The sequence below is a fragment of the Accipiter gentilis genome, chromosome 9 (assembly GCF_929443795.1).
Source record: "Accipiter gentilis chromosome 9, bAccGen1.1, whole genome shotgun sequence".
NCBI lineage: Eukaryota > Metazoa > Chordata > Aves > Accipitriformes > Accipitridae > Astur > Astur gentilis.
In genome coordinates, this window is record NC_064888.1 from 1,286,980 (window position 1) to 1,309,086 (window position 22,107).

Consider the following 22,107-nt stretch of genomic DNA (forward strand, 5'->3'; position numbering starts at 1 on the left):
ATCCAAATTAGCTTGGCTTCCTGGAGACCACCAGCCCCCTGTGACGGGCCGGGGGATGTTTCTGGAGCTGAAAAATACGGGGAATTTCGATCCCACGGAGAACCCGCCTCCGTGCAGAGCCGGTGTTGATGGGGGGGAACTGGCTCTGGGCCGCGTCCCTGCCTTCTTCGCCCGCTCACCCCCAGCCTGGCACGTTTCCCCCCCCTCACCCCAGCCAGCGAAGCTTGCTGCGAGCTGTGCGGCCTCTACTTCGAAAACCGCAAAGCCTTGGCCAGCCACGCGCGGGCGCATCTCCGGCAATTCGGTGTCACCGAATGGTGCGTTAACGGTTCGCCTATCGAGACCCTCAGCGAATGGATCCGACATCGACCCCAAAAAGCCGGCGCTTACCGTAGCTACATCCAAGGCGGACGACCCTTTACGAAGAAATTCCGGAACTCTTCGCACGCCCGGGATCACGACGGCGGTGCTCGACGAATGCCGCTCAGCCTTCAAGCCGGCGGCGTGACCTTTCTGAGCAAAGGATTGCCGGGGGATTTAGCTCACGGCGATGCCGGAAAAATCCTGGATGGGGGAAGCAGCGGTGAGCGGCCCATGATCACTTCCCCCCTCTCCTTGGTGAAGGTGGAGGAACATCAACGCTCGAACATCAACAGTGAGTTGGGGAGAAGCCAGCCGGGAGAGGGCAGAGGGGGTCTCCGGCACCAGTGGAGCACCGGGGGAAAAAACCCTGCCCTGTCCCCTCTGCCCATTCCCGGCAGTGCCGGAAGGGGGGTTCTTTAGCTGAGACCCCACCCCTCCTCCTCCTCTTCCTCTTCCTCCCAGGGACCCGGTTCCCCATGATGAGTCGGGGCTGCTCCTCGCATTGGGGAGCCGAAAGCAAGAGCGGCGGTGCCATGCCGGCGATGCCGTGCCGCCTTCCGTATCCCCCAAACCTCGATCTAACCCTTCCCGTTTCTCCCATCCCAGAGTTTGAACGGAGGCAAGCGAGACCCCTGGACAACCCCCTCCACCGGGAAGAAGAAGGGACCGAATTCCAGCAGAAAATGGAGGAGACGCGGCAGCCGCCGCCGCGGATGAGGCCGGTGCCTTCCCTGGTCCCTCGCCCACCGCAAACCTCCCTGGTGAAATTTGTGGGGAACATCTACACCCTCAAATGCAGGTAGGTCACCTCGGGAAAGCGGGGGGTTCATTCTGTGTCCGTAGGGATTCTCTTTCCTAGCTGGAAGCGTTGCCTTTCCTTGCTCCGTGGCGTGGATCTCTTTTGGTTTTTTTTTTGGGGGGGGACAAAACCGCGATTCCCAAGCTGACGCCGTGTCCTCTGTAGGTTCTGCGAGGTGGAATTCCAAGGTCCCCTCTCCATCCAGGAGGAATGGGTACGGCATCTCCAGCGACATATCCTGGAAATGAATTTCTCCAAAGCGGATCCTTTACGGGGCGAAGCTCCCCCCCCACCCGAACCCCCCACCCTCGCCGAGGCTCAGTAACGGGAACCCAAATCCCCGGCTCTCTCACCATGACAGAGCCGGCACGGGGAAGCGACCGCGGATGGTGCCGGAACATCCTTACCCCCCCGCTGCCCCCCTCCCCGCCCCCCTCCTCACCTTCCCATATCCACAATTCCATTTTTTTTTTTTTTTTTTTTTTTTTTTCCGGAAGCGGGGAGGGTGGGATCGATCGCTGCCTTCGCCCCTCCGGAGCTTTTCCCCCCGTTTTCCAGGGGATCAGCTAGGCGGGGGGGGGGACACACAACACACACGACCCCCGCCACAAGCACTACATGGATCAAGACAAACCCTCGGCTGATCCCACGGGAGACACGCGGCAACCGGGATCCGGCACTGGATCGGGGAGGGAACGACTTGATGCTGGTCCCGGCATGGAATGGGGTGGGGGGGCCCATGGATTTTTCCCTCCTTCTCGCTTTCCAAAATCCTTTTTTTTTTTTCTTTTGTTTCTTTTTTGTTGTTGTTTTGTTTTTTTAACCCAAAGAACAAACGGTGTCGCCGTTATCGGCGGCGATTTGGGATGGAGCCGGGCTGGAGGGGAATTTTGGGAAGCAGCTGCGTTCCCGGAAAACGCTGTGGATTTTGTATATGACCCTTAGAGTTAATGTATATTCGATTTTGGTTTTTTTTTTTTTTTTTTTTTTTTTTCCATAGGCGACGATGAAATTTAGTCTCGCATAGATATCGGAATCCCTCAGTTCTGAGGTTGCATGTTGCCCAAAATCCCCTTTTCCCACACCAAAAAATCCCCCCTAAAACGCCGCCGCTACCCTCCCGCTTTTCCACCGCGGCAAAAAAAAAATACCCCACCCCCCCAAAAAAGCCGGATTCATACCGTTTCTTGCCCCCCCCCCCCCCCCCCCCCCCTCGCTGCTGTACCCCTTTAATTTCACCGGAGCGGAGCAGTGGGTGAGACCCACTGGAGAGAAGAAACTCCAGTGGGAACTGGAAAAATCCCCAGGGAATTCCCGATATTCCCATCGGAATTGGCTGCGGTGGCGGGAGGATTCGGCTCAGCGCCCCCCCCTCCTTTTTTTCCCCCCATTTTCACCGTTGCTTTTATTATTTCTTTATTTTTCCCGTTTTTTTCCTCGTCTAGCTCCATAGCCCTTCCGCCTTTTTTAAACTCTAGATTTGTGTAGAAATAAGGAATATTCATTTTTATTTGGAAATCCCTAAACTTCCGAATTTCGGAAGGAATTTTAACGGATAAATATTTTTTCTGTTTCTTTTTTTTTCTTTTTTTTTTTTTTTTTTTTTTTTTTTATTTCCAATTTTTTTGGGGCATATTCTGGTGATTCTTGTACCTGGGAATATGGGACGATGGATTAAATTCTTCTGGAAATGAAGCCGGCGGGGAGAGCGGAGTCTCTGGATACCTGGAATGTCGGGATGGTTTGGGGGGGGGGGGGATGCGATTTTGGGGGGCATTGGGGTGGTTTTAGGTCTCCCTGGGGAGGTTTAAGGTGTGGGGGGGTCAGGATGTGACCTTGACCCCTGGGAATTGGGGACGCTGGGGTCAGGCTGAGGTCATGTCCTGGGTCACTGGGGTCAGGACGTGACCTCGACCCCAGGAATTGGGGTCACCGGGGTCAGGATGATGAGGCCACGCCCAGGTCACCACCCAGCACCCCATGACGGCCACACCCACAGCAGTCACGAGTGGGGAGGGGGCTCCCCTCTAGTCCCTCCCCCCGCCGGGGACACACCTGGGGGGGGCAGACCCACGTGATCCGCCGGGGGGGGGGGTTAAGCTGCCCCTGCGCGTGTGAGACACGCGTGTGCACACGAGGCCCCGCCCCCCCCGAAAGCAGGCAATAGCAGCAGGCGCCGCGGGCTGGAGGGGCGGGGCGAGGCGCGGCGCAGCCGGTGTGGGGGCGGGGCTAGCGGCCCCAGGCGGGTCTGCCGCGCTATTGGCGGAAGCGGGATTATCTCGCCCCCTAGCTGACCAGTGAGAGAAGAGAGCGGTAGCGGTCGCGCCTCCTCGCGAGGCGACAGCGACGCCGACCAATCAGCCCTCGGCCTTGCCGGTTCCATTGAGCGAGGAGCCCGCCGCGCCGCGATTGACACCTGCGCCCGCCAACTGCCGCGAGGGCCGCCCAATGGGAACGCGCGGGAGGCGGTGAGCGGCATCCGCCGGCCGCCAATGGGAACCGCCGATCACGCGGGGAGGTTGAACCAACGGCTGCCGGGCGCGGGGAAGGGGGGTGGGGGTGGATCGCCGACCAATGAGAGCGGGGCAGGCGGAGCGGCGCGACCAATGGGGCGGGGGGGCGGGGCTCGCGCGCCGCCGTTACCGTCTCGCGCAGGAGGAGGCGGCGGCGGGCGGCGGCGCCGCCATCATGAGTTACTCAGGTGAGGGGCGGCGGCGCAAGATGGCGGCGGGGGCGGCCCCCGCCGGGGAACCGGGACGCGGTCGAGGGCTCTGCCGCGGTCCTTGCCGGGTCTCGGGGGTGGTCGTGAGGCCGGGGACGGGGAGAGGCCGGAGCTGTGCGGGATGACCGGGCCCCTTGAGGGGTGACGGGCGCTGTCGCCTCGCCCGGCCTCGTCCCGTTCCCCTGTCAGCGGGGCTTCAGGGCCGGGAGGGGGTTCTGCCGCCTCGGCCCGTCGGGTTCTCACCCCCGGGATTCCGGTCCGGTGCTCCCCGGGTACTCTCGGGCCGGGGGCAGGGGGAGCCGCCAGCCTCCTCCCGGCGGAGAAAGCGAGCAAGCTAGGCTCTTCTTTCTGACAGAAAATTGATTTATTTTTTAATCAAGCTTAATGAGGTTCCCTCTGATTTCCGCCTGGCGGTGGCGGCTGGACAGGAATTCCTCATCCTCACTCAGGTCAGGGCTGTAACTCTCCTCCTCGCCTGATTTAGTGGCAATTTTGCCTTTTTCTCCTTTTAATCTTGACGTTTTGAGAACTCTGCTGGCTCCTAGAGCGGCATCTCTGCTCACCTGTGGAGTACGGTGGGTGTAGGAAGCGATTTGCTGCTTTATTCAGCGTCAGCTGTTTTGGCTGGAAGTGGCTCAGGTTGTAACGGTGACACCGGGGGGGGGGGTGAGGAAAAGAAAAAGAAAGTTAATAAATTAGCCTTCTTCTGGGAAGAGGAGTTTCTAATTAAGGGGGAAATCACAATGACAACCTGCAAGGTAACATCGCTTTCCCACAGCGTGCATGTAGCTTCGTGCGAAGCAGAGCCGTGTGCATACGTACCCTGGTTAATGAGGGTGTAATTGCTTTGAAAATTAACATTGGGCTAACGGTTTCTTGACTGGGGAGCATGGGATGTCAGTGTCCAGACCGCGTCTTTCCATCCCGGTATCTTCCCATCTTCCAGCTGGTTTCCTGCAAGGGCAAAGTGCAGAGATGCCGTCAAGATAGGTTTTGCCTCAAAGGGCGTCTGAATGTCAGTCCTGGGAGGCTGCAGGTTGGCGAACGATGGGATTAAAACTTCCCCGATGTGTCCCGGGTCCTCTCTTTTTAGGCGTTAATGGGAGCGGGGTTTATTCTGTGCGAGACCCCTCTCGCTTTCTCAAACGCTTCGCCTCTGCTCCCAAAATACTTGGTCTTGGAAAGCATTACCAAGAGCTCAGCTTGAAATTAAACCCTGGATTTTCTTTAAGAGGAGCAAAGGATGTTCCTCTTGTGGGGACGTCATTGCTGGGGCGACGTTAAGGTCCGATTTCTTCAATATTTGGTGCAAGACTTGTGGATTATTGGGGGCGTGGCTCCATTTTGACGCTGGGTAACGAGAATGTCTTTGGCCGCAACTGCCACTATAACAGTCAACTCATCTCTAATTGCTTTTTGCTTTTTTCTAGGTTATGGAGACTGGAACTCTGGGACGAACAGAGGCAAGTACAGTAAAAACTGGAGTAATGGTTTATTACCTTCCACTTCAGATCTGTTTCCTGAGCCTGAGGGAGACGCACCGAGGTCGGTGACGAACAAGCACCGTCCCTGCCGCAGCACACACCCCGTGTAGTCTCTTACTGTTCCACCTCTGTGATGTTTTTCTTCTTTATTTTAAAAATCCACGTTGAAGCCAACAGAGAACTTTGTTGCTGTTTCTGGTTGCACAGGAAAACTATTCTAGGCGGAATATTTGGGGTTTGGGGTTGTTTTTTGCCCCCCAAAAAAACCCCTTTCTGCTACTTGGAAAACCTGAATGAAGTCAGTGCAAGTGATGATGTAAATCGAGGCTTGGGGAGACAGCAGAAATACAAACTCCCTCTCCACGCGTGCCAGCAGCCAAACAAAAGGGCTGGGGAAAGAAAAACCTAAATTTTAAGCCTCAACAGGCTTTTAATTGGCTTTGTCTGTTATTCCTACACTGGGGTTTTTTTGGTTTATAACAGTTTTGGCTGCTTTAGCAAGAGGAGAAGTCTCTCTGTCGCTTTCTGATAGAAAATGTTTGGAAAATGCTAGGCCGAAAGTGGTTTTGCTTTCAGTGTTCGGCTGTACTGTCTTTGGCAAGGGCAGGTACGTGCTATAGCGTCATCCTTTTGGATTTAAGGGTTATAAAGCAGTTTAATAGGTTCTGGCGAAGGTATGTCCTAGCTGCATTCGTCTGGCTACCAACAGCTTCGTATCAAACTAAAAACCGGCTTAAAATGGTTCTTTGTGTTCTCCGTGTTACCTCAAAACAGGTTTTTATGGAGGCTCTGCCTTGGTCATGTTTATTCCTCTCCTGAGCAGGTTAGAGGGAGGAAGCTGTAGGCTGTGGCTGTGTTTTATGGGACTTGGGCAAGCAAATTGTTCCCTTAAACCTTTATGAGCTCAACAGTTCAAAGTTTATAGGTGACTTAGATAGAAAGTTGAGTTCGTTTTTTTGTTTGTTTTGGTTTTTTTTAACTCCCTGTGATGCTTGCTTGGGGCATCTTAATTCAAATTAAAATATTCACGAACCTGGATAACTGGAAATAAACCCAGCTCTTATTTTTGTTGTTCCAGGTTACGAGGGATACAGTTACGGCTATGGATACGGCCAGGATAACTCGGGTAATTACGGATATGGCATGGCCACTTCGAACTCCTGGGAAATGGCCAATTCGGACGTTGACATGAACCCCGACGGTTCAGGTGGCGGCAACGCCGATGCCGTCATCGCAAAAATGAACCAGCGCTTAGACATGGTGTCACACATGGATACAGACACGATGCAAGGAGGGCACTACGGATCTGGTGGAGACAGGTGAGTGCAGGGCACAAGGTGAGGAGATGCTGTAACGATCTGCTGCTCATTACGAGTTGTTGCTGCTCTGTTTGTTCCTTGCTGGTCTCATTCTTGCCTTTTCTGGTGTTGTGACTCAAGTGAGCGTCCATAGCTGGCTCAGCTATCCTCCTCTCACCTGCTGTAACTGTAAAATAGGATTTTATACTAAGTTTTCATCCGTGTCTTGCAAAAAAATTACACATTTGGGGCTTACAGTGCAGCTTTTCCAGCAGTGGCTGAAATTGGGGGTTCTTCAGTGAAATGATAATTATAAGCAATGTTCTCACGAGCTTGCTTATGTACTTCTAGAGCAGTGCTAAGGAAAATAAGGCACTATTTCATGCTTAAATCTGAGTTTAAATTACTGATTTTGATTAATAGATTGACTTCTGCTGCTGCAGTGAGGTTTTTGTAGCCAGTGTCACAGTAGATGCTCGGCTCTACGACGTAGTCAGCCCCTTGTTGATCTGTGTTAATGTTTAAGTACTAATAAACAGGATTCTTTCCCCAAAGACTTCTTAGTTACTAACACGCACTGTGAGTTTTGAGCGAGGACTTGGTATTTCTGCAGGGCGACTACTTTTTCCAGGTTTTTAATGCCTTAAATAAGTAAAGCTACGTTAGACAAAGTAAAATTCAGGAGTAAATATTAGTAAATGGGAAGTGACTGTTTTCTACTCCACTCTTACACTTCCAAAACAGTAACTCTCTTAAGAAAAGATACGTTCGTACTACTATATCAAATCGATTTGTTTTGGTCACTTGCTCGGTTTAACTGTGCTGGAAGGGGTTTGCCGAATCATTCCCTGGACTTTTGTCCATTCAGACATCATTTTGGGCTTCTCCACTTTGATCTCGTGCGCCAGCGGTCGCCTGCTTGCAGGCATGCTCCTGCCGGCGGTGTGTTTCCACTGACTTGGCACCGCTGCACCAGTTGGGATGGGATAGGTTTTATTAAAAAGCTAAAAATTTTTTGCTCTGTGCAGGAAATAATGAGAAACACGGTAAGGGAAAGATAAATCACTTGGAGAATATCAGCTCTAGGCTATAACGAAGCAGAAAAGGAGCTGCTCACCCTCCAGTTGCTCTGGCTTACGTGTAATCGGACACTGGCAGTTCCTCCATCGGTGCCTGGTCTGATTTTGTAGCCCCAACTTCTCTCCTTTTATCAGTGGGGTGACTTTCTTCTGACCTTGGAGCCATGATAACATCTTTTCCCCCTGCTGATTCAGATCTCTGTGGTTTCAAGGCCTTGCTGTAAAGCGCAGCGGCGAGGAGGTCATGCTTTGATGAGGCTCGTTAGTTCAGCATCACAATCTTTTCTTGTGCAGCAGGTTTCCTCCTTGCCTGCCTTGGTCAGAGTGCTGCCGGCAAGCACGCAAAGCCTTAAATTCCAGTACGAAGCATTTTAGTATTGCAGAATGTAAAGCTAAAAATCCTCCGTGGCCTCATTTTTAGGAGGAAAAAAGGTTTTAAAATAGGTGGGGCGTATGTTGGCTTTCCAGCTGGTGGGGACAACAGTTCATTAATGGATGGATTGCATATGGGGAGTGAGGAAGGGTGGGTCTGGAATAGGTCTTTGATTGTGCCAAGATGTTCCTCAAGTAGCAAATTTCACTGTTCTGGGAAGTATTTCTGGATAAGGTGAAACTTGCTGTGACAATGAGCAGCTCTTGGTTCTCTTCAACTGCTCCTAAAGTTCTTTTTGAGCCCAATATTTGGGAGTGGGGACAAAGCGATAAGCCCCCACCTCAGCTGGTGAAGGAACCTTTGCTCAGTGTGCTTGGTTTTTTTATTCATTTAAAATATTCTGGTAATTCTGGAAGAAACGGATGGTTCAAGGGGCTCCCTGGCATCAGGGTTTTCCGGTGTCTAAAGGTCTCTGGTTCTTCCACCAGCGGGACTGAAACCTTGAAGCTCTGTCACCAGCTCCTGCTGGTCCATGTCCTGTCCCGCTCCGCAGTGAAATATGTCCCATGTTGAGTGACACATCTGCTGATTGAAAAATAAACTTAAAAATCTGTTTGGAAGGGTTTTGTTTGCTTCTCCTCTGCTGCTGTTTCTCAGTGGTGTCTTGCTGACGCATCTCTTGCAGGTATGACTCGTACGAATCCTACGACTCGAGGTCTTCGATGAATGACCGTGACATGTACCGATCCAGCTACGATTACAACGAGTCCGAACACGACAACGATAATGCCTATGAAGGTCACTATGACAACTTCTACGGGAACCGCCGGGATCAATACCAGAACAGAGCACGGGATAACTTTGGTCAACGGGGTCAGAATTGGGGTAGAGACGGACGCAATAACAGACCCATGGCGTCTTCCTATCCCGGGCGCATGGGCGGACAGTGGAACGAGCCTCCGCAATCGATGGGATCGCGAGGTCTCGGTCCCCACGGATCCTCCAGGCTTCCTTCCCTCTTCTCCCACAACATTATCCCAGAACTCAGCATGTTCCAGGGAATGCGAGGTTTCTCGGGAAATATGCGTTATGGAGGAGGAATGATGAAACAACGGATGAGGAGAAACTGGAAAATGTGGGACTCGGATTTTAAAGTAAGTACTCGTGCGATATCCTCCCACCTGCTTGGCTTGAATGAGAGACTTTATTTCCCAACAGACCCACATGTCCTGCAGCAAAGGGCTCCAAAATACTCTCTGGGAAGTGATAATATATAATTCTGCGTGTTACTGGCTCTGTAGCATGTTTTATCCTAAGCAAACTGAGGAGGCTGCGCTCAGTTGCAGAGCAGTATTGATACATGAGATGTTTTAATCCTAAAAACTTTGTTTTCTGAGGGTAGGAGAATATTGCAGCCCTTCACGGCTTAATCTTCTATATTACGGGATAGAGGTGTGGTGGATTATGTCCTTCCTGATCAACTCTGCCTGTCAGAAACTCGATGCAGGAAGCTTAACTCACTAAAAATGAGTAAAATAAGATATTGCTGGCTGCAGAGGGCACCTGCTCGTGTTGCAGGGATTAACCTTTCTCTTCTCTCGCAGCCCCAGAAAAAGAAAATCAAAAAAGATCCCACCGCAAAGAAGCGAAAGCAAACAAACAGCTCCGATGAACCTGACAGCAAGGCGGCAAAGACGGACGGCTCCGATAACTCCGACTCTGACAATGGTAAGAGTGGAGCAGCTTTGTGACATGGTCGGGAGCAATATAAAGCTGCCACTGTCTTTATTTTCGGTAGAGCTGTCGTGCTTTGCCGCACATTTAATGTGGTGGCAAAATTGTTGGTGTTGATCTGGGTAACCTCTCTTGATGCTGTGCTGTTTCTTTCAGAGGAGGGAACAGAAGGAGAATCAGGAGAAAAAGAGGAGAAGGAGGGCTCCAGAGGTGTAAGTAACTCTTGAAAACTACTTTATTGTGATTAAAAGCTGTAGTTCTGGTTGGTGAGGGCATATCCCTGGACTCGCATGTTACTCCCACACCGAGCCAGGTGGCGGAGGCTTGGACAAGTTGCGGGGAGTGGATGGAAGCAAAATGCTCCACCAAGGGATGCGTGGACATTACAGCGGCTTCCCAGCTACACCCACCAGCCGCAACATCACTGCGAGACGCTTTACTCTGTCAAAACGCAGTAAAACACCCATACGCAAAGAGCTTTAAGTAAGGAAAAACCCCAAATCAATTGCCTGCGACGTGGAGAATTCGCAAGCATGGGATTATGTTGCCTCACTCTAGACGGGGACTGAAGGCACCTGTCTGCCGGTGTCCTTCAGCTTGGTGGAGGGAGGTCTCTCATGTATAAGACCTGCAGGCGTTGTAGAAGCATCTCCTGCCAAGTGAGCGGGTGCCACGCTGGATTTCCCCGTGCTAAGGGAGCGTGGAGCAGCCAGATCTGATGGAGATGTTGCTTCTCCGTGCGGTGCTTTGAGTGCCTGGGGAGGGTTTGAGAGGCAGCAGGCTGGTGAAGGTGTCAAACCAGCCTCCAGATGTTCGCTTTCGCTAGACGGTTTTAACTTCCTGACATTGCATTTTTAGGAAGGGGAAGATGAAGAAGGAAAAGATTCGGAGAAAGGTGAGTTGGTGTGCGCGACAGCTCATTTGCGCTCCGAAGCTCTGCGCAGAGCACAACCCCCCTCCAGTCGAGTGCTCCGACCTGGCCAGAAGAGATATTTCCAATTAAATCCGATGGGTTTATTTAGGCTCCTTCGGTTCTTAAGAGTCCATTTGCCTTGTGGCTTCGCTGTCCCTTCTGGTCCGTTGTGTCTTGGTGACCTGAGCTAAACCTCTGCACCTTCTCGCTGAAGGGTAATTTGGCTTCTGCGCGTGTCCCCGAGTCCCCTGGGGACACTTGTCTGGTGCTGTGATAGCCATCAGAGGTGGGGTCCTACGAGCGAGAGCAGTCGAGGCTCTTGTGTGTGAGGCTCTGGTGGGATTGCATTGCCGTAGCCAGGCGGAGAAATACGGGGAGGGCTCTTCCCAGGGCACCGGTTCATTTGCTCTTCAGGATGAGACCTGTCAGATCTCCGCTGACGGGGGGACAGGGGACTAGCTCAGCTGTAATGTCTGCATTTAGTCAGATGAATCCCATCCTTTGTGTCTGCTCAGGGATAAGGAAGTGCTGTAAAAGCCCTGCTAGGGAGGAGCTGGATCCCTTGGTCAAGGTAGGTTGGTGAAGCTGCTAGCCTGGGGCTTAGGGAACCAGATTTAATTTCCCAGTGTGCCCTAGACTTGACTTTGGGTAAGTTGTTCGGGCTGTGAAACGGGATGGCGCTTCCTGGCTCAGAGAGACAGGGCCGGTCGGAGAAGCACCGCAATACCCAAAGGGAGCAGAGAGAAGCAGGAGGGCTGGAAGGAAACCTCCTGGCAATATGGGGGGGGGGGGGGGGTCCTTGCTGCCCGTCCTGCCAGTGGGCAGCGTAAATTTGAGCCTGGGACGTGCCCATGCATATGCCAGGGCAGGCGGACAGAGAAGCAGCTTTTCTGTCCCCAAAGTGGTGTAAATTCATCCCCCTTACCCAAGCTTTATTGCATTGCCAGTGTTCACTTTGAGGCTGAACAAATCTGAGCGGGTGGTACTAAAAAAAAAAATAAATCCTGTAACTAATACTTAAAATCTCATAAAACTAGTAGTAGCAAACAGTAATTAAAATAAAGGGCTGGGAAACCACGTTGGAGTCTTTCTGCTGTGGTTCTCCCCTCTGCCCCCCACCTGCCAAGCTTGTCCCAGTGCAGCTTTTTTTGGAAAAAACTAATTTGGGGGGGGTGGGGGGGGCGGGCAGCACTGTTGTATAAACCAGAGGTTTATCTGTAGTTGGCTGGTGGGAGCAGCTTCTCGACTCTACGGTGTTTCTCGATTGTGTGGGTTGGTCGGGCTGACGACTAAACTTGTCTAGGGAAATTCTCTTTAATCAGGTGGTGTCCTCAAGTAGTGCCCTGAAATACAACCTGCTTTAAACACTTAGGTGCTTTAACAATTCAAGAAGAGATCAGTCAAATCAAACGCAAATTGCAGGCGGGCAAGAAAACTCAAGAGAGGCAAAAGAAGAGGCATCGGGATCGCATGGTAGAAAGGTAACATCTCCTATTTTATTTTGGCTTTTTTAGTGATGTCGCTTTCTTCTCTGGGACTGTAGTACTCGCAGCCAGCGTCCGTCCTTTTGTTCCCAGTTGTCCCAGTGTTTTGTCTGTTCCTTGTAGAAACTGCTTTGCTCTCCTGCCAGTCTTCTTGCCATCCATGCTTAAAAGATAAATAGAAATGGGAAAGCCTCTGGGAAACATCCCGTAAATGTTTAAAGGGTTGGAGACTTCATGAGTTTATCTGCCACCCCTTAAACAGAGTGAGGGAGTAGATGCAGTGAGAAAGCAGTGCCCTGTAGAGCTGGAATGGACTGGTTTGAATATCACTTCCCTTCACCCCCAACTCTCTCAACAGGATCCAGTTTGTTTGTTCATTATGCAAATATCGGACCTTCTACGATGACGAGATGAACAGTCACCTTGAGAGTAAATTCCATAAGGAACACTTCAAGTTTGTTGGCACCAAGTTGCCTCAACAAACAGCTGATTTTCTCCAGGTGAGCCTCTGGTTATGTTTCTGTCCTCTGGGTTTCAGAGTTTGGGGTTGTATTATTATTATTTATGATATTGGAGATGCTGTAAAGCTCCTGAACTGCCTCTCTAAGTAACTGTTGTGGAAACCGCTAGAGAAGGTGGAGTAAAGTTGGGCTAAAGCATCGGAGCTCTGCCTTGACTGCCCTCTTCTTTTGAAGAGGTTGTTTAACCTCTGGTTTTACTGGTTGGACTGGTAGGAAATAAAGTACTTGCCCACCATGGATTTTGGTGGCTGGAATGGGTGACTTAAGTGCTGAAAGGCAGTGCTACCTGCAGGACAATGTGTGGTGGGATTTGTAGGATCTTTAGGGTGAGCACACTAGAGAGGTACACCTAAAAGTGGTGGTGGGGGAAAAGATTAATATGAAATATTCTGCCGTACAGGAATACGTCACTAATAAAACTAGGAAAACTGAAGAGCGTCGTAAAGCAATTGAAGACATTAACGCGGTTATTCAGCAGATTTACAGGGACCAAGATCTTACGCAAGGTAAGAGTTCCTACCTGTGTGCATGCGAGAGTTCCTTTGTCAAATGTATCGGCTGCCTTGTCAACTCTATAAATAGCAAAACAGTAAAAAGTAGTAAAAAGCGGGAGGGGAGGAACCTGCTGGTGTTGCTGAAGAGTAAAACCTACTGTCTGCTCAAGTGCATCGTCAGGCGCTTCAGGTTATTAGCTGGCTTTGTGGACACCAGCTAAATGATTAGCTGGCTGAAGAGATTTTTTTTTTTTTTTTTTTCCTTGCAAACCTGCAGTGCTGATGCAGCTGCAGCTCGTGTCACTCGTTGTTGCGGCATGCAGCCAGGCTTGTATCTGGGCCAGCGGTATTCTGTTAACCTGGCTGTATATAACACATGCTCCGCTTGGCTCCTCTCCTGCTCCCTGGGAAGGCTGTTTTGATGCCAGTGGAAGGGTTAAAACCAAGTTTGTGGTGGTTAAAACCTGAGTTTCTAAATGCAGGCTGGAGTAAAATCTGGAACACAGCACAAATCCCTAGATTATTTTCCACTTAATACCATTCTTATCTTCCTTTTCAGATGTTGGTATGGAGCATTTTATTAAGAAGGTGGAGGCGGCTCACTGTGCTGCCTGTGACCTCTTCATCCCAATGCAGTATGGCATCATCCAGAAACACTTGAAGTCGCTTGACCACAACCACAACCGCAGGGTGAGTGGGCAGCCTGGTGCCTCATAGGTCTTGCAGGCTTCAGCTGCAGTAACAGGAGCACGAATTTGGATGGGTTTAGTTCATGTCGTTCCTGAAACCAGGTCTTCATCCTCTGGTGCTTCTCTCCACAGTCTGCAGTTAATTTTGATGATGTGTCCCCAGAAACTTTCCCTTTGCAAAAGCTGGCAAGCAAGGTGTTAGTGGGATTATAGCACCTTCGGCAGAGCCTCGTGCCGATCTGAAAACGAGATCTTGTGTCTCTTGCCCCATTTCTTGCAAAATAAACAGCTTTCTTACTCCCCCACTTCCACGTACATGTAGGATGATGTTGTTACAAGCTTTACTATACCCACGAGCAGTGATCCGAGGTGATGGCTGTCAGACGACAGCTCTTTCTAAGATACATCTATCGGCACACAACTGTAAATCTTGACACGTTACTGTGGCGATGTTGAGCAGGCTGCATTACCATCTGCACCGCTCGGCTGTTCAGCTGTCCTTTGCTTCCCCACACCTCAGCAAAATCAAAATTCAAAATTTCAGACTGAAAGATGAAATGATCCTGCTGGTAGAAGTGTGTGAAACAACCCACGCGGCTTTTCCTTGGCTGCCTGATACCTTTCCGAAGCACAGAATTTAGGGAATGTGCAGAAAATAGCAGATTTCTTAAATATTGCTGTGTTGTCACCTACCCAAATACTAAAGTGTGCTCTGTAGCCTGTTGTCCGCTGCTGAGCTGTGCCTAATGATTGACCTCGTGAGTTAATTCAGAACAAAGTCTAAGTGCAGTTTTTTGTCCTCCCGTACAGGCTATGATGGAGCAGTCCAAGAAATCGTCACTGGTAGTTGCAAGGAGTATTCTCAACAACAAACTAATCAGTAAGAAACTGGAGCGGTACCTGAAGGTAGGTATTTGTGGAGCAGCTTGGTGTGGGGTCAAGCTGGTAGCAAGGCTTCCGTGCTGCAGGAATTTCACGGTAGCTGCTGTCGACTGCTGAAGGTGCTTATTAGCTGAACCTTGAGGTGATTTGGGGAGTTTTTTTGATAATATGTCAGATTCCTGGTTGCTGGTCATCAGGTCTCAACAGTGCAGATGACTTCATCTGTCATCTTCTGTCTCACATGTTACACCGAACCCTGAGCGAGGGGGATGAGCAAGGCCTCTAGCTTAAACTTTGGCCACAGGCCTGACTGTTGCGCTGTCACTGCTAATATTAGTGTTGATTTGAATTCTCGAGGCAGCATCTGCTTTCAGGAGCTGCTCACTTGACTGCTTTCAGTGCAACCATTACGCTAAAATTATTGGGAGGGTTTGCTGGCATGTAGCCGGTGTGAATTCCTCGAAGCAGCCAGAGATAAACTCACAGCAGATGAATGTTTGTCTTGTGTTTTCAGGGTGAAAATCCTTTCACGGATGACCCAGAAGAAAAAGAAGAGCATGAGGAAGGAGAAGGGGGAGCCAGTGGAAATGTGGAGGAAGGAACAGCAGAAGGAGCAGATGGAAACAAGGATGAGGAGGAAAATCCGGAAGAAGAAAATCCAGAGGAGGAAAATCCGGAAGAAGAAAATCCAGAGGAGGAACATCTGGAAGAGGAAAATCCAGAAGAAGAAAATCCGGAGGAGGAAAATCTAGATGAGGAAAACAAGGATCCTGAAGAGAACCCAGAAGCAGAAGGTGCTGAAAATGAGGGGGAGCGAGAAGAAACAGGGACAGAGACAGAAATCGAGGCACAAGCACAAACAGAGGTGGAGCCGGATGCAGAAAACACAGAGGAGCTGACTTCCCCACCTGCAGAGGAATCTCTGCCTGAGGAAGAAGAGCAACAGCCAGTAGAAGGCGTGGAAGTAGAAGATGAGGAGGAAGAAAGTGAGGAAGCTGCTGCAGCACAAGAGGATGAGGATGCGGAGTAAACTCTGGAGGGGGAAGCTGATGTGTAAAAGACCTGACGTATTTTGTTGTGATTTTTTTTTTTAAACATAACTGTATCTGTGAATTTCATAACATGTGTTTTGAGTTCTCATTCTACTAAACTCACTTAGGCAGTGGAAGCCTTTACCTGTAAAGTGATTTTTTGGGAAAATAGAGGAATTTTTTTTTACCAAATCTTCATTTTAGTAGCTAGGTTTTGTGCGTTCTCTGTTTTTTAGATGGCTTTGTACTAGGAGAATTTCCTTTTGAGCATGTGTGCAAACCAGTGCTACTTCACAATCTGGCAAACGAAACCTCTTCTCTTCCCCTTGAATTTAAACTTTTCTATATTTAACAAAGATGTGGTTTGTTCCCTTAGCCTGTCTGTCTGGAAACATCAGAAATTTGGTTCTGGGGTTTTAATTTCTGCAGTGTACGCCGTTAAGGTTCTGCGTAACTTTCATGTGACTGTAATATTCCCCCCTGATGTTTTATTCTTCCTTTTAATGCAGAGCGAAACTAAGTGGTGTCGACATTGTATTGTTTGTAAAATGCTTTCATTTTAAAGGTGAATGTTTTGGTGGGTGGAGATAAAAGGACTATCCTGAGATTACCTGTGACTCTGCCTTAATTTCTGGTGCCCTGGTAAAGCTTGTGAGAGGTTGGAGGCTTAGAACCAGTCTACAAAGCCTGTGTCTCCATGTTCTGATTCGGGATTTGGGTTCAGCTCAGCTTTCCTCTCTTCATTCAGCACTGCAGATGGAGCCAACTTAACCTGCGTTAGCGGTAAACACTTGGTTGAAGCTGTCATCAGTTAATCATCACCTGGAGTACGGATTCTCCTTCCTGAAATGAGGGAGAAGTAAAGAAATTAGTTTCCATGACACCGCAGAGGTTATTCCTGCTACGGAGGAGTGGCTGGGAGCTTTCCTGCTGGATGGGTTGATGGATGAGGACGTGCTTAGCCTTGAATCGCCAGTGTGACGCCAAATCCAGTCTTACAAACTTCCAACTTGGTGCAAATTGTTTGTACGAGAGAAGTTTTCCTCAGCAATGCGCAGAAAGGGAGGTTTAAGCATCAATATGAAGACAAAGTGCTGAGACTGCTCCCGACCTCAAACCCCTTTCCTCCAGCACGGGTCCCTGGCGGCAATGACTGCCAGATGCTTCAGTTGTGCCCGTGAAGTCATCTATGAGCTAATAGGATTGCGAGATGGATGAGAGGAGCTCCATGAGAGGGAATGTTTCACCTGCTCCATGCCAGGGAGATTTATTACCCGTGAAAACACCGAGCTCAAGTCCTGAACTGTTTATCCTGGTATTGCCCACTTGGCTTCCTGAGCAGTGAACCCATCTCCTGCAGACAGACATCTCAGACTAGTCCTGGAGGATTCTTTTCCAAACATAATTAATAGCCCAAGTCACTAAATAACTCATCGGGGCTGGAAGGAATTTGGCTCATTCCTTCTTGTGCGGGTATGGCTTGATCCCGAGGTTGACCTTGGGAGCTGTTGGGTGTCGAGGGAGTTGGCTGCCACTTGCTTCCACCTCTTGCATGGGTTTAATCAGACATCTAGCAGTTTTGAGGTGTTTTAGCATATTAAGCCTGATCCCCCAGATCTTTTTGATGCATGTTTGAGCTCAGAGTGGCGTAATTACCGCTGAGCGCCATTTGCATGCTGTGGGAATGAATGGGGTGTCTTGGAGGGCACTGGTGGTGCTGGGGGATAATTTTGAAGGCTGTAAAACAGGAGAAGGGGGTGCCTCAGAAGCGTAATCTTCACACATTTTTGCTATGAAGGCAGATGGGCATTCAGCTAGCCACCATCGTCTGTTCAAATTTAGCCTGTGCCAAGAAAAGAGTCTCAATTCTGTCACCTCCTTTTTACAGCTGCTGGCTTTTCCTCCTTACTCAGCAGAGTTTTGTGGTGATTTCCAGGTTTCTTCCTGCTTTTCTCTGTAGAAACCCTCTGATCTAGATTTAATTAGCTGATGAAAACAACTGGGCTTGGCTTCATTGAAGTGTTAAGACCTGTGCTCTGCTTGTGTTTTACTGCGTTTTAATTGGGGTGGAGTTTCAGAAAGCATTATTGGGAAGTACCTTTGATTTAAGGTTTACTTAAGATAATTGAGATTCTTTAATCGGGGTAGGCTGCCTGTAACCTTAAATATTCGGTCCTGAAAATGGTGAGATCTCTGTGAGCCAGATGTTGTTTTTAAAAACAGACAAACCCCACCTTTATTTGTAATACAGTGAGCTACACCTTCCTTATAGCTTCCCCTTTCTGCTTTATTTCCTTACTTTCACCTTTCTGCTGCCCCTATTTCTCTAACGTATTATTATACTGGCTTGAGAAACGAATTTTGAGAAGAGGGACCTCAGTGGGCTGCAGGTTGTGTGTTAAACACGCTGCTTCCCAGCTGGTTTTTCGGGAGATGACTCTTCACCTCCTGGTCAGCAAGATTGGTGGCTCCTCCTGTCCATCAAAACATCTGCAGAACTTTCAGCAGGGAACAGCGAGTGGAGTTTGGGCTGTTTGCTGCACTGGTTATCTTCTACCTGTTGTTGGTTTGTTTGGTTTTATTTTTTCCACCCTGATTATCAACAGAGGGACAGAAAATCAGCTGTCAGTATGAAAGAACAATTTGTAATTAATTCCCTTGTTGGGTAACTGGGGCACAGCCTGAGTGAGGTTACCTTGGTCTTCCTGAAGTTCAGGTTGGAAGGAACATCTTGCCTCCTCATAGCAGAATCCACCTTCCCCTTGTAGAGATAAATTTTATCCCTTCAATAACTGCCTTTCAGGTCGCTTAACGGGCAAATTGTGCATTTCGGACACTCCCCTGTGCTGTTCTGCTGAGCTTTCTACCTTCTGGTGAGGGATTAATTGTACAACAGCCCCTCCCTTGGACTCTGAGCTTTGTGTTCCCTTTCAAAGGTCTGGCCAAGGAGCGAGTCCTTCTTGAGAGGCAGCTGGTGCGTGTGAGGAGGTTCTCAGCCCAGATTGCCATCTGTGCTGCCATATTGATGAGGTCAGGGCTCATCCAGTTTCTCGAGAGTGTTTGGGTCTTTACGGTTGCAACGTAACCGGGTCCTTATACACTAAATATTGCTGTGGGTTTGGCTTCTGAGTCAAAATCCTTGAATTAAGTGTAGATATAGATAGGCTGCGTAGGAAATGCTTAGTGCTCGTATATGTAGCATTAAGGTTTTCATGGCTCTGTGCTCCTCTAGGATGCAAGCAGTAAACTCCAAACATCTGACAACAATTAATTAGTCGTGCTAACTAAAACCCCCTTGGACTGCTCGAAGCCAAGCAGGATGGACCTCAGTCTGCTCATGATCCGCAGGAACATCCAAGCACCTCGTCCCTAGAGATGCCATGGACTCAGAGCATGTGAGCAGAGAAGAGGAGAGGCAAGGAAGCAGAAACTGGCTGGGAAGGGCTCAGAGAAGTCAGCGGGTGCTAAAATCCTCCTGCGTCAACTTCCCTGTAAATGCTTTCCCTGAACGAACCATCTCTTAAAATTGCTGATGAGTAAGCGATCGTGTAGAGTTCACCACAGCTCCTTCTGCGTGCTGACTGCTATGAGGGACAGGCTTTAGGATAGAGGTGCTATACCTCTGGCCGTTAGTTCGATTTACCCGTCATGATGGTTTTTGGACGCTGCCACTTTTCCTCAAGGCGAGCCGAATTATTGCTTTGGCTTGCTTCCGTCCACACTTCATACATCTTCTAGCCCTATCCTGTGTTGATTTGTTGGAGAACATGCAGTTAAGTGCCACAATTTGAATTTATGCAGCTCAGCATAAATAAGAGTGGGTGGGGTTTTTTTAACACAGAATGCCCTTATGTCTGCTACAGCTACTGTGATACCCTCGGCAGTGTCCCTGGCTCGGTGGTGGTAGCAGGTTTAACTTTTATTTTCTGATTGTTCAGCCCAGATTTCAGTTTCTGCTTTTGGGGTATTTTATCATTTTAGTTAATAATTACAATAATTATAATCACTTGCACCGCTCTATAAATCCTGCCTGATCACCTCTGTGCCCAGCACAACCTGCTTCTCTCCTCTAAAGTGGTACTTTTGTAGCACCTAAACAAGAAGGATCTGGGGAGAAGATTGCAGGAAGAATCCAGGGAAAGAAATTGCAGGAGGTTTTGAGGCAAGTTTTGGGGTGTTTTGGAGCAGACAGCCCCATCTCCCAGCAGGATTTCCTGCGAATGTGCCCGGCCTTGTACCTCTGCTTCCTTCTGAGGTCTCCCAATGCTGTAGGGAGCATCTTGCAGCGAGGAGGTCCGAGGCGCTTAAGCTTGCTGGGATGTCTTATCGGTCATCAGCAGTTAAGGATGGCTGGTAGAACTTGTTTCTGTGGCATTACATATAGAAATGTACTGATAATACAGCAGGGCGGCACCCATTTAACTCCTTACTCTGACTGTGAAGTTGCCAACAGCTTCATGTTCATTTATTTTGATTATTTTAGATGAGAAATACACGAACAAGACTTTAAAAGGTATTAGATTGAGGACTTCTTTCAAGAACGTATCACCCAGAGCATCGTTTTGCAGTCTGAATGTTTCCAGGCTAGAAATCCAGATGTAATCCATAAGTAGTATTTCCCTAAGGTATGGAAATAATGGTAGTAGGATTCTGTAAGTCTCCAATCGATGTGCTGACGTGGCCATTTGTTATTAACACAAACCTTAAATCCTCCCAATTTCCTTCTCGAATCAGGAAATCAATTTATCTCGGCTCTTAATACCTGGCTCCTGTGCTAATTTCCAGAGTTAGCGGGTAAAGATTTTCTTTAGGCACCACCAATCCATCTTCCACAAGTTCCATTATCAGCCTCTGTGCCGTTCTGGCATCCGAGAGGGATAGAATAAACCCCTCTCTGCTCTTGGAGCTTTTATTGCGCCCCCCCCCCCCGACTTATCTCACAACACTTATGCTCCTGCTCCAACTTCTCCATCACAGCTACAAACAGAACATCAAATTAAATCACCAAGTGGCAGCAGCACAAACAAAAGGAGGTTGTTCCTTGCACAACTCAAACTGTGGAATTTCTTGGGTTTCAAACGGATTAAAATTAAAAAAGCAGAAAAAAAATCCCTCAGTGAGCAACAGGCATGGCTGAGCCACAAAATGGGGATATTTTTGGGAAGCAGTGTTAACGTCCTCACCCTGCTTTTATCTTCTGAAGAAGAAACATTGACCTGATGGTCTTAACTCTACCACTGCTCCCCTCTTCCATGATGAGCCGTTGCTGTTCTAGGAGTTTTCCTGGTTCTCCCACTGGAAGAGAAGATTTTTCTCCTTCTTCCACATCTTTTCTCTTTTCTTTCAAGCTCCACTGATCGAACCTTGCTGGAGTTGAAGGATTGCTCTCTCCCTTGCAGTAAGTAGGTTCAATTTATACCAGGCTGAGCCGAGGTGCCGCAATTGTTCATCCTTTATGTAATTTATAGCGATTTCTTTTGGAATTTACAATAAAAGTGTGTCCTTCAGCCCTTTGCTCTTTGGTTCAGGCAATAAAGGAATGAAACGGGTCTGGAAAAGGATGTGGAGCTTGACGAAGACCACAGCATGGTTACGGCCAATTTTGGCCTCTCCTCACTTGTTTCCCTGCTGCTGCTGGTTGCTTTTAAGCGTCTTTCATCTGGGTTTGGGTGAAACCTGAAGGGGGAGGAAAAAGCCGCAGTCTCACTGGGCCGAAGCCTTCGTCACTGCTGCTTTTGTCAGTGGCGTAGATCCCATGTTGGGGATCCTGCTGCTGCGTGAGGTGAAGGGTTGTCGGGGGGTGGGGCGGGAGGACGCCATTGCTGTGAGGGGCTGGGGAAGGGCCTCGCGTCGTGGGTGGGGCCTCGGGGGAAGGTCAAGGGTTAGTTTGGGTACTGAGGGGGCAAAGGTGAGAGGTCAAGGGGCGGGTGAGGGGTGAAGGCCCGCTCTGAGGTGAGCCGCGCCGCCCCCATCATGCACCGTGAAGGACAGGGCCCTGCGCCGCCGCCCAATCAGGAGAGGGAATGGCTGTGATTGACAGGAGGGAGCCCCGGCGTCGGCCCACGGAGGAAGGGTCTCCGCCAATAGAATCGGGGGATCGATGCCGGCTGGGGAACACTGACCAATAGGAGAGGCGGGAGGGTCGCGCCTCTCGCCGAGCTTGGCCAATAGCGAGGGCGGGGACGAGCTTCTGGAGCGCGGCCAATGGAGAGCTTCGTGGGCGGGCCAAAGCGGCGGCGGG

The 22,107-nt window shown here is 49.6% G+C and overlaps 2 protein-coding genes across 4 annotated transcripts in view; both read left to right on the top strand.

The window, feature by feature from the left end:
- WIZ (WIZ zinc finger) overlaps window positions 1-2,857 on the top strand; it is a 58,705-nt gene extending 55,848 nt beyond the window's left edge. For all 3 annotated transcript variants that reach the window (XM_049810357.1, XM_049810356.1, XM_049810358.1), the window contains 3 exons: window positions 215-655; window positions 970-1,162; window positions 1,328-2,857. In XM_049810357.1, the coding sequence (XP_049666314.1) occupies window positions 215-655; window positions 970-1,162; window positions 1,328-1,487 (794 nt within the window). In that variant the 3' untranslated portion in view covers window positions 1,488-2,857. The remainder of the gene's footprint in view (window positions 1-214; window positions 656-969; window positions 1,163-1,327) is intronic.
- Window positions 2,858-3,783: 926 nt separating this feature from the next.
- AKAP8L (A-kinase anchoring protein 8 like) lies at window positions 3,784-16,476 on the top strand. Its single transcript, XM_049810582.1, has 13 exons — window positions 3,784-3,863; window positions 5,315-5,347; window positions 6,447-6,687; window positions 8,804-9,272; window positions 9,723-9,846; window positions 10,009-10,064; window positions 10,711-10,747; window positions 12,138-12,246; window positions 12,608-12,749; window positions 13,171-13,276; window positions 13,824-13,954; window positions 14,764-14,859; window positions 15,350-16,476. Exons 1-13 carry the CDS (start codon window positions 3,851-3,853, stop codon window positions 15,863-15,865), a joined length of 2,073 nt encoding a protein of 690 aa, XP_049666539.1. The 5' UTR covers window positions 3,784-3,850; the 3' UTR covers window positions 15,866-16,476.
- The last annotated feature ends 5,631 nt before the right edge of the window (window positions 16,477-22,107 follow it).

What these genes read in the sequence shown, in the direction of transcription:
- AKAP8L (XM_049810582.1), top strand. An exon ending in TGTGGGACTCGGATTTTAAA is followed by an intron (nt 9,273 to 9,722) that starts GTAAGTACTCGT and finishes CTTCTCTCGCAG; the next exon opens with CCCCAGAAAAAGAAAATCAA. An exon ending in ACCACAACCACAACCGCAGG is followed by an intron (nt 13,955 to 14,763) that starts GTGAGTGGGCAG and finishes CCTCCCGTACAG; the next exon opens with GCTATGATGGAGCAGTCCAA.